Source organism: Somniosus microcephalus, chromosome 21 (assembly GCF_052327205.1).
Source record: "Somniosus microcephalus isolate GS21.2 chromosome 21, FLI_Smic_1.0, whole genome shotgun sequence".
Taxonomy (NCBI): domain Eukaryota; kingdom Metazoa; phylum Chordata; class Chondrichthyes; order Squaliformes; family Somniosidae; genus Somniosus; species Somniosus microcephalus.
The window spans coordinates 28,427,754-28,444,573 of record NC_141007.1 but is presented as its reverse complement, the minus strand read 5'-3'; the positions used below and the strand labels follow the sequence as shown (position 1 = coordinate 28,444,573).

The 16,820-nt window shown below is 57.5% G+C and overlaps 1 protein-coding gene across 7 annotated transcripts in view; it reads right to left on the bottom strand.

Moving 5' to 3' along the window:
• Positions 1 to 16,820, bottom strand: part of LOC147102664 (putative uncharacterized protein MYH16) — a 589,631-nt gene that overhangs the window by 314,158 nt on the left and 258,653 nt on the right. For all 7 annotated transcript variants that reach the window (XM_085963368.1, XM_085963373.1, XM_085963369.1 and 4 more), the window contains 2 exons: positions 14,163 to 14,249; positions 9,586 to 9,831 (listed from right to left, as the gene is read on the bottom strand). In XM_085963368.1, the coding sequence (XP_085819494.1) occupies positions 9,586 to 9,831; positions 14,163 to 14,249 (333 nt within the window). The remainder of the gene's footprint in view (positions 1 to 9,585; positions 9,832 to 14,162; positions 14,250 to 16,820) is intronic.

Here is a 16,820-nt window from a genome sequence, read left to right as displayed (position 1 = left end):
CACCACAAAACCTCAGGGACCAGCTAGAATTAGCGTGCAGCACCTGCAGAGGCCGATACCACCACACAGTGTGTCTCACATGATATTCGAGTCAGAGAAGACATCTAAATTGATAATTCTGGTGAATTTTGACACCGAGGTGAGAAATGTCAGTGCTGAGGAAAGAACACCCTTCCAAATTGAGTATTCAGCGTCCATATTCCAGGGTCTGATACAGTATATCCAAATGTCCAATGACCTGTTTGAAATCGAATCTAAAAACAGCACCTTTAGTGCACCTGTGTGAATCCTAATGTTAATGGGTGGAAAATTGATCTTTTCTGACTGGCACTCTCTGTGAATCAGCCCTCATTTACCTACTTCTAGATAATTTAAGCTTGTGCATGATTAAAAACTGTAGCCTTCAAATTGTGAAGTGTTCAGCCACACTTAGCTGCATCAGCTCAAACTCGGCCAAGGACCCAGACATGTCGGGTGCCACCTCGAGCGTACCTTTCCTGTGTGGCCTGGAGGGGGCCCAGCCCCAGCCCACTCCTACAATGTCATTGGCCTAAGGGTGAAGGCGGGGACAGGGACTCCCTAAATCAAGAGATCCCATTCCAAGGCCCCCATAGGGACCCGATGTACCATGGTGGGGGAGTCACGGGGTGTGGGCTGGGAGAGTCACGCTGTGGGGGCTGGGGGAGTCACGGGGTGTGGGCCGGGGGAGTCACAGGGTGTGGGCCGGGGGAGTCACGCTGTGGGGGCTGGGGGAGTCACAGGGTGTGGGGGCCGGGGGAGTCACGGGGTGGGGGCCGGGGGAGTCACGGGGTGTGGGGGCCGGGGGAGTCACGCGGTGGGGGCCGGGGGAGTCACGCGGTGGGGGCTGGGGGAGTCACGGGGTGGGGGCCGGGGGAGTCACGCTGTGGGGGCTGGGGGAGTCACGGGGTGGGGGCCGGGGGGGGTCACGGGGTGGGGGCCGGGGGAGTCACGGGGTGGGGGCTGGGGGAGTCACGGGGTGGGGACCGGGGGAGTCACGCTGTGGGGGCTGGGGGAGTCACGGGGTGGGGGCCGGGGGAGTCACGGGGTGGGGGCCGGGGGGGGTCACGGGGTGGGGGCCGGGGGAGTCACGGGGTGGGGGCTGGGGGAGTCACGGGGTGTGGGTGGGGGGGGTCATGCTGTGGGGGCTGGGGGAGTCACGAGGTGGGGGCTGGGGGAGTCACGGGGTGGGGGCTGGGGGAGTCACGGGGTGTGGGTGGGGGGGGTCATGCTGTGGGGGCCGGGGGAGTCACGAGGTGGGGGCTGGGGGAGTCACGAGGTGGGGGCTGGGGGAGTCACGGGGTGGGGGCTGGGGGAGTCACGGGGTGGGGGCTGGGGGAGTCACGGGGTGGGGGCCGGGGAGTCACGGGGTGGGGGCCGGGGGAGTCACGGGGTGGGGGCCGGGGAGTCACGAGGTGGGGGCTGGGGGAGTCACGGGGTGGGGGCTGGGGGAGTCACGGGGTGGGGGCTGGGGGAGTCACGGGGTGGGGGCTGGGGGAGTCACGGGGTGGGGGCTGGGGGAGTCACGGGGTGGGGGCTGGGGGAGTCACGGGGTGGGGGCTGGGGGAGTCACGGGGTGGGGGCTGGGGGAGTCACGGGGTGGGGGCCGGGGGAGTCACGAGGTGGGGGCTGGGGGAGTCACGAGGTGGGGGCTGGGGGAGTCACGGGGTGGGGGCTGGGGGAGTCACGGGGTGTGGGTGGGGGGGGTCATGCTGTGGGGGCCGGGGGAGTCACGAGGTGGGGGCTGGGGGAGTCACGAGGTGGGGGCTGGGGGAGTCACGGGGTGGGGGCTGGGGGAGTCACGGGGTGGGGGCTGGGGGAGTCACGGGGTGGGGGCTGGGGGAGTCACGGGGTGGGGGCCGGGGGAGTCACGAGGTGGGGGCTGGGGGAGTCACGGGGTGGGGGCTGGGGGAGTCACGGGGTGGGGGCTGGGGGAGTCACGGGGTGGGGGCTGGGGGAGTCACGGGGTGGGGGCTGGGGGAGTCACGGGGTGGGGGCTGGGGGAGTCACGGGGTGGGGGCTGGGGGAGTCACGGGGTGGGGGCTGGGGGAGTCACGGGGTGGGGGCCGGGGGAGTCACGAGGTGGGGGTGGGGGAGTCACGGGGTGGGGGCTGGGGGAGTCACGGGGTGGGGGCTGGGGGAGTCACGGGGTGTGGGCTGGGGGAGTCACGGGGTGGGGGCCGGGGGAGTCACGCGGTGGGGGCCGGGGGAGTCACGGGGTGGGGGCTGGGGGAGTCACGGGGTGGGGGCCGGGGGAGTCACGGGGTGGGGGCCGGGGGAGTCACGAGGTGGGGGCCGGGGGAGTCACGCTGTGGGGGCTGGGGGAGTCACGGGGTGTGGGCTGGGGGGGTCACGCTGTGGGGGCTGGGGGAGTCACGGGGTGGGGGCCGGGGGAGTCACGGGGTGTGGGCTGGGGGGGTCACGCTGTGGGGGCTGGGGGAGTCACGAGGTGGGGGTCGGGGGAGTCACGGGGTGGGGGCCGGGGGAGTCACGGGGTGGGGGCCGGGGGAGTCACGGGGTGGGGGCCGGGGGAGTCACAGGGTGTGGGCCGGGGGAGTCACGGGGTGGGGGCCGGGGGAGTCACGCTGTGGGGGCCGGGGGGGTCACGCTGTGGGGGCTGGGGGAGTCACGGGGTGGGGGCCGGGGGAGTCACGGGGTGTGGGCTGGGGGGGTCACGCTGTGGGGGCTGGGGGAGTCACGGGGTGGGGGCCGGGGGAGTCACGTGGTGGGGGCTGGGGGGGTCACGCTGTGGGGGCTGGGGGAGTCACGGGGTGGGGGCCGGGGGAGTCACGTGGTGGGGGCCGGGGGAGTCACGGGGTGGGGGCCGGGGGAGTCACGGGGTGGGGGCCGGGGGAGTCACGGGGTGGGGGCCGGGGGAGTCACGCTGTGGGGGCTGGGGGAGTCACGGGGTGGGGGCCGGGGGAGTCACAGGGTGTGGGCCGGGGGAGTCACGGGGTGGGGGCCGGGGGAGTCACGGGGTGTGGGCCGGGGGAGTCACGGGGTGGGGGCCGGGGGGGGTCACGGGGTGGGGGCCGGGGGAGTCACGGGGTGGGGGCCGGGGGAGTCACGGGGTGTGGGTGGGGGGGGTCATGCTGTGGGGGCCGGGGGAGTCACGGGGTGTGGGCCGGGGGAGTCACGGGGTGGGGGCCGGGGGAGTCACGGGGTGGGGGCCGGGGGAGTCACGGGGTGGGGGCCGGGGGAGTCACGAGGTGGGGGCCGGGGGAGTCACGAGGTGGGGGCCGGGGGAGTCACGCTGTGGGGGCCGGGGGAGTCACGAGGTGGGGGCCGGGGGAGTCACGGGGTGGGGGCCGGGGGAGTCACGGGGTGGGGGCCGGGGGAGTCACGGGGTGGGGGCCGGGGGAGTCACGAGGTGGGGGCCGGGGGAGTCACGCGGTGGGGGCCGGGGGAGTCACGTGGTGGGGGCCGGGGGAGTCACGGGGTGGGGGCCGGGGGAGTCACGGGGTGGGGGCAGGGGGAGTCACGGGGTGGGGGCCGGGGGAGTCACGGGGTGGGGGCCGGGGGAGTCACGGGGTGGGGGCCGGGGGAGTCACGGGGTGGGGGCTGGGGGAGTCACGGGGTGGGGGCTGGGAGAGTCACGGGGTGGGGGCCGGGGGAGTCACGCTGTGGGGGCTGGGGGAGTCACGGGGTGGGGGCCGGGGGAGTCACGGGGTGTGGGCCGGGGGAGTCACACGGTGTGGGCCGGGGGAGTCACGGGGTGTGGGCCGGGGGAGTCACGGGGTGGGGGCTGGGGGAGTCACGGGGTGGGGGCCGGGGGAGTCACACGGTGTGGGCCGGGGAGTCACGGGGTGGGGGCCGGGGGAGTCACGGGGTGTGGGCCGGGGGAGTCACGGGGTGGGGGCCGGGGGAGTCACGGGGTGGGGGTTGGGGGAGTCACGGGGTGGGGGCCGGGGGAGTCACGGGGTGGGGGCTGGGGGAGTCACGGGGTGGGGGTTGGGGGAGTCACGGGGTGGGGGCCGGGGGAGTCACGGGGTGGGGGCTGGGAGAGTCACGGGGTGGGGGCTGGGAGAGTCACGAGGTGGGGGCTGGGGGAGTCACGGGGTGGGGGCCGGGGGAGTCACGGGGTGGGGGCTGGGGAGTCACGGGGTGGGGGCCGGGGGAGTCACGCGGTGGGGGCCGGGGGAGTCACGAGGTGGGGGCTGGGGGAGTCACGTGGTGGGGGCTGGGGGAGTCACGGGGTGGGGGCTGGGGGAGTCACGGGGTGGGGGCTGGGGGAGTCACGGGGTGTGGGTGGGGGGGGTCATGCTGTGGGGGCTGGGGGAGTCACGAGGTGGGGGCTGGGAGAGTCACGGGGTGGGGGCTGGGGGAGTCACGGGGTGGGGGCTGGGGGAGTCACGGGGTGGGGGCTGGGGGAGTCACGGGGTGTGGGTGGGGGGGGTCATGCTGTGGGGGCCGGGGGAGTCACGAGGAGGGGGCTGGGGAGTCACGGGGTGGGGGCTGGGGGAGTCACGAGGTGGGGGCCGGGGGAGTCACGGGGTGGGGGCTGGGGGAGTCACGCGGTGGGGGCCGGGGGAGTCACGGGGTGGGGGCTGGGGGAGTCACGGGGTGGGGGCTGGGGGAGTCACGGGGTGGGGGCCGGGGGAGTCACGGGGTGGGGGCCGGGGGAGTCACGGGGTGGGGGCCGGGGGAGTCACGGGGTGGGGGCTGGGGGAGTCACGGGGTGGGGGCCGGGGGAGTCACGGGGTGGGGGCCGGGGGAGTCACGGGGTGGGGGCCGGGGGAGTCACAGGGTGGGGGCTGGGGGAGTCACGGGGTGGGGGCCGGGGGAGTCACGGGGTGGGGGCTGGGGGAGTCACGGGGTGGGGGCCGGGGGAGTCACGGGGTGTGGGTGGGGGAGTCACGGGGTGGGGGCCGGGGGAGTCACGGGGTGGGGGCCGGGGGAGTCACGGGGTGGGGGCTGGGGGAGTCACGGGGTGGGGGCTGGGGGAGTCACGGGGTGGGGGCTGGGGGAGTCACAGGGTGGGGGCTGGGGGAGTCACGAGGTGGGGGCCGGGGGAGTCACGGGGTGTGGGGGCCGGGGGAGTCACGGGGTGGGGGCCGGGGGAGTCACGGGGTGGGGGTCGGGGGAGTCACGGGGTGGGGGCTGGGGGAGTCACGGGGTGGGGGCTGGGGGAGTCACGGGGTGGGGGCCGGGGGAGTCACGCTGTGGGGGCCGGGGGAGTCACGGGGTGGGGGCCGGGGGAGTCACGAGGTGGGGGCTGGGGGAGTCACGAGGTGGGGGTGGGGGAGTCACGGGGTGGGGGCCGGGGGAGTCACGGGGTGGGGGCCGGGGGAGTCACGAGGTGGGGGCCGGGGGAGTCACGCTGTGGGGGCTGGGGGAGTCACGAGGTGGGGGCTGGGGGAGTCACGGGGTGTGGGGGCCGGGGGAGTCACGGGGTGGGGGCTGGGGGAGTCACGAGGTGGGGGCTGGGGGAGTCACGGGGTGTGGGGGCCGGGGGAGTCACGCTGTGGGGGCTGGGGGAGTCACGAGGTGGGGGCCGGGGGAGTCACGGGGTGTGGGGGCCGGGGGAGTCACGGGGTGGGGGCCGGGGGAGTCACGGGGTGGGGGTCGGGGGAGTCACACGGTGGGGGCCGGGGGAGTCACAGGGTGTGGGCCGGGGGAGTCACGGGGTGTGGGGGTCGGGGGAGTCACACGGTGGGGGCCGGGGGAGTCACGGGGTGGGGGTCGGGGGAGTCACACGGTGGGGGTCAGGGGAGTCACGGGGTGTGGGCCGGGGGAGTCACAGGGTGGGGGTCGGGGGAGTCACGGGGTGTGGGCCGGGGGAGTCACGGGGTGTGGGCCGGGGGAGTCACGGGGTGGGGGTCGGGGGAGTCACACGGTGGGGGTCGGGGGAGTCACGGGGTGTGGGCCGGGGGAGTCACACGGTGGGGGTCGGGGGAGTCACGGGGTGGGGGTCGGGGGAGTCACACGGTGGGGGTCGGGGGAGTCACGGGGTGTGGGCCGGGGGAGTCACACGGTGGGGGTCGGGGGAGTCACGGGGTGGGGGCCGGGGGAGTCACACGGTGGGGGTGGGGGAGTCACACGGTGGGGGTGGGGGAGTCACACGGTGGGGGCCGGGGGAGTCACACGGTGGGGGTCGGGGGAGTCACGAGGTGGGGGCTGGGGGAGTCACACGGTGGGGGTCGGGGGAGTCACGGGGTGGGGGTCAGGGGAGTCACACGGTGGGGGTCGGGGGAGTCACACGGTGGGGGCTGGGGGAGTCACACGGTGGGGGTCGGGGGAGTCACGCGGTGGGGGGTCGGGGGAGTCACACGGTGGGGGTCGGGGGAGTCACACGGTGGGGGTCGGGGGAGTCACGAGGTGGGGGCTGGGGGAGTCACACGGTGGGGGTCGGGGGAGTCACGAGGTGGGGGTCGGGGGAGTCACGCGGTGGGGGTCGGGGGAGTCACATGGTGGGGGTCGGGGGAGTCACACGGTGGGGGTCGGGGGAGTCACACGGTGGGGGTCGGGGGAGTCACACGGTGGGGGTCGGGGGAGTCACGCGGTGGGGGGTCGGGGGAGTCACACGGTGGGGGTCGGGGGAGTCACACGGTGGGGGTCGGGGGAGTCACACGGTGGGGGTCGGGGGAGTCACACGGTGGGGGTCGGGGGAGTCACACGGTGGGGGTCGGGGGAGTCACACGGTGGGGGTCGGGGGAGTCACACGGTGGGGGTCGGGGGAGTCACACGGTGGGGGTCGGGGGAGTCACACGGTGGGGCCGGGGGAGGCTCCATGTTGTGGGCCGATTCGGCACCGACAGGGGCCGAGAGGTATTGACCTGGGGATAGTTGTTAGCAATGTGGCAATTACCAGTTTTGACTTAACATTTACAAATTTGAATGACATGGAAGAAGAAGTTGTCTTGAAGAGGTTTTTTTAAAAAAAAAAAAACTCCCTCCCTCCCATATAATAACCTCCCATATAATAAATGTTTACATTTCCATCTCCTTTTTGATTTCCCTCACACCATATATTCGTTTTCTTTCACTTTGATTTTCTCTCTTCCTACCCTGAATGATGTAACTCATAATAGGATACAGATCCATGGTCACCAAGTGCCCTCTAATACCTCACCCAAGTAGCTATTCTCCATATGTGAGCCTAGACAATGAATATAGACAGGCAATTCAACCATGGGGGCATTAAAGCTAGGAGAGGATGAATCATAACTAACCCCGTTTACATCCATAGTGATTGGGAGCAGGCACCAATGTTCCCATTAATTTTTTCTTTGGGTGCGCGGCTCCGTAAAAATATCGCACATGCTCGTTTTTTTGCATTGAAAAGCCAGCAAGCCAGCTGCGCAGGAGGTCCAGAGAGTGGCCGCGCAGCTTAAAGGGAACATTGGCAAGTACCCAGGCTGATTTTTAACTCTCCCTGCAGACCACAAGTGCCAAGTCCAACTGTTACCTCCCTGGCCCAGTCCCGCTCCCGCCTCCACCGCTCCCCCCCCTCCCCCCCGCCCCCACCAGCTAAAATGGTCCAACCGGAGACCTTCTTGGTTACAAGACTCAGTGTCACACCGGGCAGTCTATTTCCCCACTGAGCCATGGGGAGAGCCCTGAATCACAAGATTTTACAGGAACTGCTGTCCTACTATATGATCTGGGATACAGCGATACCAGGTTTCACTGCATGTAGCAAGGAATAATGTTACCGGCATATGTTACTTAATGAAAAAACCTGATACGCCGGAGTGACTTGAAAGCACTAATCTAAAGCTGAAGTTCACTTGACAGATACAAACCGCTAAACATTTATTCTTGACTTTTATAATGTCATTTGAACTTCCCTATTAGATTACTGCCTCGCAGTCACTCATAGGAGCAGGAGTAGGACATTCAGCCCCTTGAGCCTGTACCTCAACTCCACTTATCTGCTTTTGATCCAGATCCCTAGATACCTTTACCCAACGAAAATCTACCGAAAGGCAAAATACTGCGGATGCTGGAAATCTGAAATATAAACAGAAACTGACGGAAATACTCAGCAGGTCAGGCAGCATCTGTGGGGAGAGAAACAGAGTTAACGTTTCAGGTCGGTGACCCTTCGTCGGTTCTGATGAAAGGTCATTAGACCTGAAACATTAGCCCAGAACTCACGGCCAGCGGCGAAGCAAAGGCGTTCGCCGTTGGCCCTGAAGAAAGTTGCCCACAAAGACCTCACGATCTCTGTGGCGAGAAGCTGCCTTTTTTGATGCGCAGGTGATTTCAGTGCAGTACAGTGGGAATCCCCTAGCGCGATCTGCTGTGGTGTCAACAAGCTGTCTAAGCAGTCAATTCACATTGTAGAATTGTCAGAGACAGGGACGCAGGAAATGAGAACCTGCTTTTATCCCGACTTTTAAAAAATGTTACAGAGAGCAAAACAAAGATTGGGGCTCTCACACGGGGATAAGGTAGAACCTAAAATAAATATGAACAAACTTGTAAAAAAATATTTTACATTTTATTTTTAAAGTTTCTTAAAATTTGTAATTTTTATCATAATGGAGAAATTCGACACTCCACAAAAATTAAAATGAGTTTTTCAGGGCCATAACGTTTGTTTAGCAGCCAATACGCTGTTAAAACCCCAGTTACACCTAATCCAACAAGGCTTAACATTTAATGGGGTGTTTAACAGCGATATTACCGTGGAAAAACACAAGTTTTCGTCAGTTTTCCTGATTACACGGATTGCCGGCTATGGGGGGAGGGGGTGGGAGGGAGGTGGGGAGTCACAGCGCAGCCAGTGTCGGAGCGGTGAATGACTGACCGCAACTTCAGGATTTTCATGTTTAGATGCGCATGCGCTAAATCCTGAAGTTGCGGTCAGTTTCAATGGGGTAATAACGGTGAACGCTGTTAGTTCACCGTTATTATCACTGCAAATTCCGGCCCATTAAACTCTGTTTCTCTCTCTGCAGGTGCTGCCTGACCTGCTGAGTATTTCCAGCATTTTCTGTGTAAAAATCTATCACTCTCAGTCTTGAAAATTTCAATTGACCCAACATCCCGCAGCCTTTTGGAGGGGTGTGGTGGGGGGAGCGAGTTCCAGAGTTCCACTACCCTTTGTGCAAAAAAGTTCTTCCTGATTTGACTCCTGAATGGCCTAGCTCTAATTTTAAGACTATACCCTCTTGTTCTCCCAGCCACCCATCATTCTGTATCAATAAACAAGGCTACATGTAGTAACACCACAGATCCCGGCCAGAATGGAGATGATTGGGTAATTCCCTCATCAATCATGCCTGCTGTAAGTGATTGGGATTGATTTTACATACAAGATTTGTATTATGTAATTACCCCCCACTTGCTGCATTTTGCTGGAGAAATAATCCTGCTTTTATCGGGAGACTCTGCTGTAGTTCGTAGAGCCTCTGTTAAAATAGACTGTTTGCTGAGCAATGTTGCAAGTCCCGCCCTGCCTCCAACTCATTGGCTGACACAGTGGTGTCAACACTCACTCCAAAAAAAAAGTTAATTGTGAATGGTCGGTGCAGGTCAGTTAAACTGTTTACTACCAATAAAAAAAGTTATATTTGGAGTTAAAATGTTCAACCAATTTTAAATAAGTAACTGCACTACCTTGGCTTTTTGGAGGCTGTCGATGGTGAGGGTCATGTTGTCTAGTTCCAGTTTCATGCTTTGCTTTTCCTTCTCCGTTTTCACTCGTATCCTCTGCAGGTTCTCGTACTGCTCGGTTATTTCCACCACCGTGTCCCCGTGCTTCTTGCGAAGGGCTGCGGCCGTGGACTCCGACTGCAGGGTGGCTTCCTCCAAGTCACGCCGCAGTCGCAGCAGCTCCGACTCCCGCTTCTTATTCATCTCGATCTCCAAGAGAAAGATTTGGGAAAAAAACGTTTAATTTTAGGGAATCACTTAAAAGTGACACTCTCTTTACAACCTCACGGTTCGGCAAATATTCTTTTGTTTGATAACACAGCTGTGAAGGGCCTTAAGTCATTTTACTATGTTAAAGGTGCTATATAAATGCAAGTTGTTGTTGTGAGAGGGAGACAAGCCATGCACCAGTTTAAGAACATAAGAATTAGGTACAGGAGTAGGCCATACAGCCCCTCGAGCCTGCTCCGCCATTCAATAAGATCATGGCTGATCTTCGATCTTAACTCCACTTTCCCAGCTGATCCCCATATCCCTTGATTCCCTTAGAGTCCAAAAATCTATCGATCCCAGCCTTGAATATATTCAATGAACGAGCATCCACAGCCCTCTGGGGTAGAGAATTCCAAAGATTCACAACCCTTTGAACGATGATATTTTTCCTCATCTCAGCCCTAAATGGCCGACCCCTTGTCCTGAGATTGTGACCTATAGTTCTAGACTGTCCAGCCAGGGGAAACAGCCTCTCAGCATCTACCCTGTCGAGCCCTCTCAGAATCTTATATATTTCAACGAGATCGACTCTCATTTTTCTAAACTCCAGAGAGTATGGGCCCAATCTACTCAATCTCTCCTCATAGCTTTCTAACAGTGATTCATTGTGGGGTAGATAGTGTAAAACAGCTGCTAGCGCGTCTCCAGCCCGTTTTACAGCTTTCCTGATTTTTATTTCCATTGACTTCGTGCAATCTATGGAGCTAATTTTAACCTAACTCGCCGGGCCGGAAACCCATGGGATTTATTGAACAGTTTCTGCTCCCGCACAAGCGGTATAAATCTATTTGCATTTTGGGTAGAGGTCTGTAGCTCCATATTTACTGGAGCCTCCTATTTTAGACTCAGATGCTATTAATCATAGAACCATACAGCACAGAAGGAGGCCATTCAGCCCAATGCGCCTCTTTGATAGAACTATCCAGTTAGTCCCACTCCCCTGCTTTTTCCCCCAGTTGCCCTGCAAAGTTATCCTTTTCAAGTATACAGGAAACTCTCGATTTACCGGCACCTAAATAACCGGAAATCTCTGTTAACCGGCAAAATTTAGGAGTAGGTTCAGGTAAGTTTTACTTCATATTAGTGGCCGTTCCTGGATCTGTGGCTGTGTAACGGGGTTCCTGAACCCGTTGCTAAGCAACAGGGAAGCCAGGATCGTTGCTGTGTACGGGGCTCTCGTACCTTTTACTATACCTCTCTGTAATCCGGACTTTTTGATAAACCGGCACCACGCCGGTCCCGTCGGTGCCGGATAAAAAAAGAGTTTCCTGTATATTGAATTCTCTTTTGAATATTTCTGTTGAATCTGCTTCCACCACCCTTTCAGGCAGTTCATTCCAGATCACAACAACTCGCTGCGTAAAAAAATGTCTTCTCATCTCGCCTCTGGTTCTTTTGCCAATTATCTTAAATCTGGTTCTTTTGCCAATTATCTTAAATCTGTGTCCTCCGGTTACCAACCTTGTTGCCAGTGGAAAATGTTTCTCCCTCTTTACTCCATCCAAAACCTTTCTATTTTAATGGAAATAAAAATGGGGAGAGATGGAAAAACAGGCTGCCGATTCGCTATCACCCGTTTTACACTATCGCACAGAATCAAACTTACCCCCAATGTAACTTACACCAGTTATCTTCATAAACAGAAACAAAAATTTCCAAATACCTTTTCATGAAGATGAGAGTACGATCGGTAAGAGAGACCAGGGAGAGAGAGAAACAACTTTATTTCCCTCCCTATTATTTTGCAGTATGATTTCTCACTCTGCAGATACCAAAGCAATAAAAAAAATGAATGGACTAAAATTACTAAAAAAAAAATTCTATTCAATGAAGTGGGTGGCCATTTTTTTAAAACTTAAATCAGAATGTGATTTCCACTCCTGCCGTCTTACTGGAACCTGCTCAATGTGTCGCAAACTCACAGCTTATTGGGAATTTCGGCAGAAAAGACTCACACACGCAGAATATACAAATTACTGACAGTGGGCCCCATCCATCCCTCTATTTGTAGGATTGTCTCGGAATTTCCATACCAATCCATTCTTTCCTTCATGATTCCAAACCCCCACCCCCCACTCCCAAACCTAATTTCCTCCCCCTCTCTCTTGCAGGTGTAGATTCTTGATGGGGTTGGGTTGGTTCCTTCTTCTTCCTTCTTAGGCAGTCCCTTGGAACCGAGGATGACTTGGTTCCACTTTAAAAATGAGTTTGCAGGTGACTGATGAGTCCAATGCGGGACCTACAGTCTCTGTCACAGGTGGGGCAGACGGTGGTTGAAGGGGCGGGTGGGTGGGGTGCTTGGGTTGACGTGCGCTCCTTACGCTGCCTGCACTTGGCTTCCGCTTGCTCCCGGTGAAGAGACTCGAGGTGTTCGGCGCCTTCCCGGATGCTTCTCCTCCACTTTGTGCGGTCTTGGGCCAGGGATTCCCAGGTGTCGGTGGGGATGTTGCACTTTTTCAAAGAGGCTTTGAGGGTGTCCTTGAAGCATTTCCTCTGCCCACCTGGGGCTCTCTTGCCATGTCGGAGCTCCGAGTAGAGCGCTTGTTTTGGGAGTCTCGTATCGGGCATGCGGACAATGTGGCCCATCCATCGGAGCTGATCGAGCGTGGTCAAAGCTTCGATGCTGGGGATATTGGCCTGAGCGAGAACACTGACATTGGTGCGCCTATCCTGCTAATGGATTTGCAGGATCTTGCAGAGGCAGCGTTGGTGGTACCTCTCCAGTGCTTTGAGGTGCCTGCTGTACATGGTCCATGTCTCTGAAGCATACAGGAGGGCGGGTATCACTACTGCTCTGTAGACCATGAGCTTGGTGCTGGGTTTGAGGTCCTGGTCTTCAAACACTCTCTTCCTCAGGCGACCGAAGGCTGCACTGGCACACTGAAGATGGTGTTGGACTTCGTCATCAATGTCTGCCCTTGTTGACAGTAGGCTCCCGAGGTATGGAAAGTGGTCCACATTGTCCAAGGCCTCGTCATGGATTTTGATAATCGGGGGGCAGTACTGTGTGGAGGGGGCAGGTTGGTAGAGGACCTTTGTCTTACGGATGTTTACTGTAAGGCCCATGCTCTCGTACGCTTCGGTGAAGGTGTTGACGATGGTTTGGAGTTCGGCCTCAGAGTGTGCGCAGATGCAAGCGTCATCTGCATAGTGTAATTCAATGACAGAGGATGGGACGACCTTGGATCTGGACTGGAGGTGACGGAGGTTGAACAGTTTCCTGTTTGTTCAGGCACCGTGGCCCTCTTACTGAGTGGCCAGTCTTCAAGCATCAGCCCAGACAGCGATTGTCTGGGGATTACCTGATCAAGGATCACAGCCGAACCACCAATGTCCACCATCCAGCAGGCAGCCACTGGATAACATCAGGAGCAGGAAGTTGAGCTGATTTTTCCCCTCCTCCCCATCCCAGGGGCACTGAGGACAATACATTGAATAAAATCAACCAATTCAACAAAGATCAAGGAATGAACCAGGGGCTTTCCTGTCTGTATGGTTCGCTACCAAATGTTTGGGGCATTTACTCACTGAACCCCCTGGGAGTTTCATGAAGCATCACCGACAAGAAACCAAAACTGCAGACATGATAAATACTGATTAACCACAAACTGAAGGAATTCTGTTTGATCTGCATTGAGCTTTCTGCTGGAGAAAAGTTTTACTGAATGCTCTCTATTCCCAACAGGAAGTCAAATTGGCCGGCGAGGATCAGTGATTGAGGCACAAGTGCTGTCAGGTGTTTCATTTCATTCAACACACCAGAACATTCCTTTACCTTTGACCCTGAGAGGTTACTCTAACTTTCTGGAAGATTTGAGTGAACCACATTGGTTTTGAGGAAGCATCTGAAAAGATGATCATGGTGAGGAAGTGCATTATCGAGCGGGGTTTCCATATTGTTTGTTCCAGTAATGAGAGAACCAGTACATCGGGGACCATGGTAAATTACATGAGGAGAGGTTTTGTCCAGTTGCAACGTGTCAGTGACTTTGTAAACAGCACGGAGATTTCTCTTTTTGCCAATTCTAGAAAAGCCATTAATCCATTCCAAAAGAAATTGTTTATGATTTCACGAGCAATGTCCAACAAAGCAAATCTACGTCAACATGTTTACGATGTCTCTGCCTAGACACAAGAGTAATCCTTCCCTCACAGTGTGTCGGGGAACGGTTCCTATAAGTTCATCTATCTGAATCCGCCCTGTTAAATAAAAATCAGCGTTAAATAATATCGCGAGCAGCCGATGAAAAATAACACTGAATTACTACCTGGGATGCGGTGGCTCCACCTGCTTCCTCCAGTCTATCAGTCAGATCCTCTAGTTCCCTGGTAAGATCAGCTCGCTGCTTCTCTACCTGTGGACACGGGAGGTATATGTCACTGAAATACTGGAAACTTTAGTTCAATACCACTTTTGTATCATTCAGGGTTCATAGGCCAGGGCTTTTATGGGTACTTGTGGGGAAGCAGTCATTTATCTTTGAATTGGAAAAACTCAAGTTAAGACCCAAGGACCCAGACACCGAGGATGAAAAGAGTCGAGGGTGATGCAAGTAAATCTCGAATTGGTGATTGGCTGATGGGCAGCTTAGGCTTTATAGGCCTGTCGGTTGTAGGAGGGAGGACTGAGGGAGGTTTGAAGCCCGGAGATGAGGCGATGACTTTTCATTTCCATAAAGTGAGGATTAGATTAAACGACAGTGAATCTACGGGTGTTGAAAATTCAGAAGCAGACTGTCCCCCTAGTCGTGTGGTTCTAGGGAGAGCTGATCAGGAATTCACGGGCACTTAGCTGCTTGTTTTCCATCCAGCTCCTGATCAGGAAATTAGTCCTACGGTTTATATTTACTAACTGACACTAATTTTCTTAAACTCCGGCTACCTTAGTCCATTACCATAAAACTTTTACTGCAATAGCATTTAACATGGTAACGGGGTAAAATTTAACACCCTTAAAATGACTCTGATTTAAGCAGGTGAATCGGAGCTGTGTGGCATTTTCTGCGCTTCAGGCCTTGTAACTCAGGAGGCCTGTCAATTCGTGAGGCCTGCCTGGGTTCCTGGAACTCTGGAGGGGCCATATCCCCCACTGCCCTTGTGGAGAGGGCAGATACCCTACAAGATAAATACCACGATAGCAAAATACTGCAGATGCTGGAAATCCGAAATAACAACAGAAAATGCTGGAAAAACTCAGCAGGCCAGGCAACATCCGTGGAGAGAAATTAGAGTCAACGTTTCGGGTCAAAACCCTTTATCAAGACTAAAGAGGCACAGGGAATGAAATAGATTAAGAGGCCAGGCTGGGAGAGAACAAAAGTGAAGAGACATTAAGAGGTATTCAAAACGAGACGAGATGGTGATAGGACTAGTGGAGACGAAAGACGGCTCTAGATTAGCTGTGAAATGTGCTGGCAGAATGGGAGACAGCTGCCATGTGGGAGAGAGGGAAAAAAAGGAAAAGGGGGGGGGAGGGAAACCAAAACAAAGGTGTGGATAAAAAAAAAATGAAAATGTAATCGGGGCCGAGGTTATGATCTGAAATTGTTGAACTCGATATTGAGTCCGGAAGGCTGTAAAGTGCCTAATCGGAAGATGAGGTGCTGTTCCTCGAGTTTACGTTGAGCTTCCGTGGAACAATGCAAGAGGCCAAGGACGGTGAGGTCCGAGTAGGAATGGGGCGGTGAATTAAAATGACAGGCGACTGGAAGCTCGGGGTCACCCTTACGGACTGAACGGAGGTGTTCCGCAGTGCCAATACCACAGTGGGAAGAAGTACAATGGGTGCACTGAGCTCATCCTATGATACTGTATTATGGCTGTGCCAAGAAAGATGTTTTGTTTCAGAAGGATGTATAACCGGTGATGTGAATGTGGTGTCAGCAGTAGCTACAGTCCTTGAAAGCTTGGACTGTGGGCCCCATTGCTTCCTGATACTCATTTAAGATACCAAAAGGATATTGGATATATTACTAACCCAGATAATCTGGCATAGGCTGCCTGGCTGCTCAATGAATCCCACCCCAATTTATGCTGCACAGCAGTTCCAGGAACTAGAAGGCAGAACCGAAGTCTAGCCACCATTCCACCAACTGGTCATGCACTTCCACAGGCAACTTGGCTTCCAGGTACACGAACTTACTTGGCAGGAATGACAATGACAGGAGGGAAAGAACTGAAGAGCGCGCCTGCAGAGGGCAGTCTTAATGCGTCGGTTGTTCCGAGACTTGAAGCTGCACAGTGTGATTTGAAACCAGAAAGGGTTTAGTTATATTGCAGATTGCAGGCTGCAATCTTGGTGCCAGATGAGATCTCTGCTCAAGTCCAGAACTCCACTGCCAGCTGGTACAGTTTGGACCTCAGAAGGTCCACCTTCTCAAAACTTTATAAATAAACTCGGTTTAAGTTTACAATGTACCCAGGAGGTCTAACGAACCACCAGGGCATTATCGAACCTCTCCAGAGCCATACTCTGAGCAGCAAGAGCTTCGCCGAAGGATCTCTCCCCTGCAGCTAGATTAGAGCCTGACTCTGGAGTTATACCGACACTTGCGCAGCTCCGCAGTAAAAACCACTTCACAGCAACTCAGAAGTTCCAGTGCAACTCCATCGCGATCACCGTGAGGACCTTGTTGGAACTTAGCGGGTGCTTATGTGCAATCCATGAACTAACTGTATAGGTTCAGCATTTTCTAAAGGAGACATTACTGAATACATTTACCATATTTTTACATGTAACGTGAGAAGTTTAAAAGCTTTCACAACTCTTCTTTAAAAGTGAATGGCAAAAAGGACATGCTCGTCATGAAATGGGTCAGAGTCCAGGCAGTGATGATTTTTGTGATGTGATTATTGGCTACTGGGAATAGTCACTTGGATCAGACCCGTGGGCCGAGAAATTAGATTGGGTTTCGCCCATTTTTCAC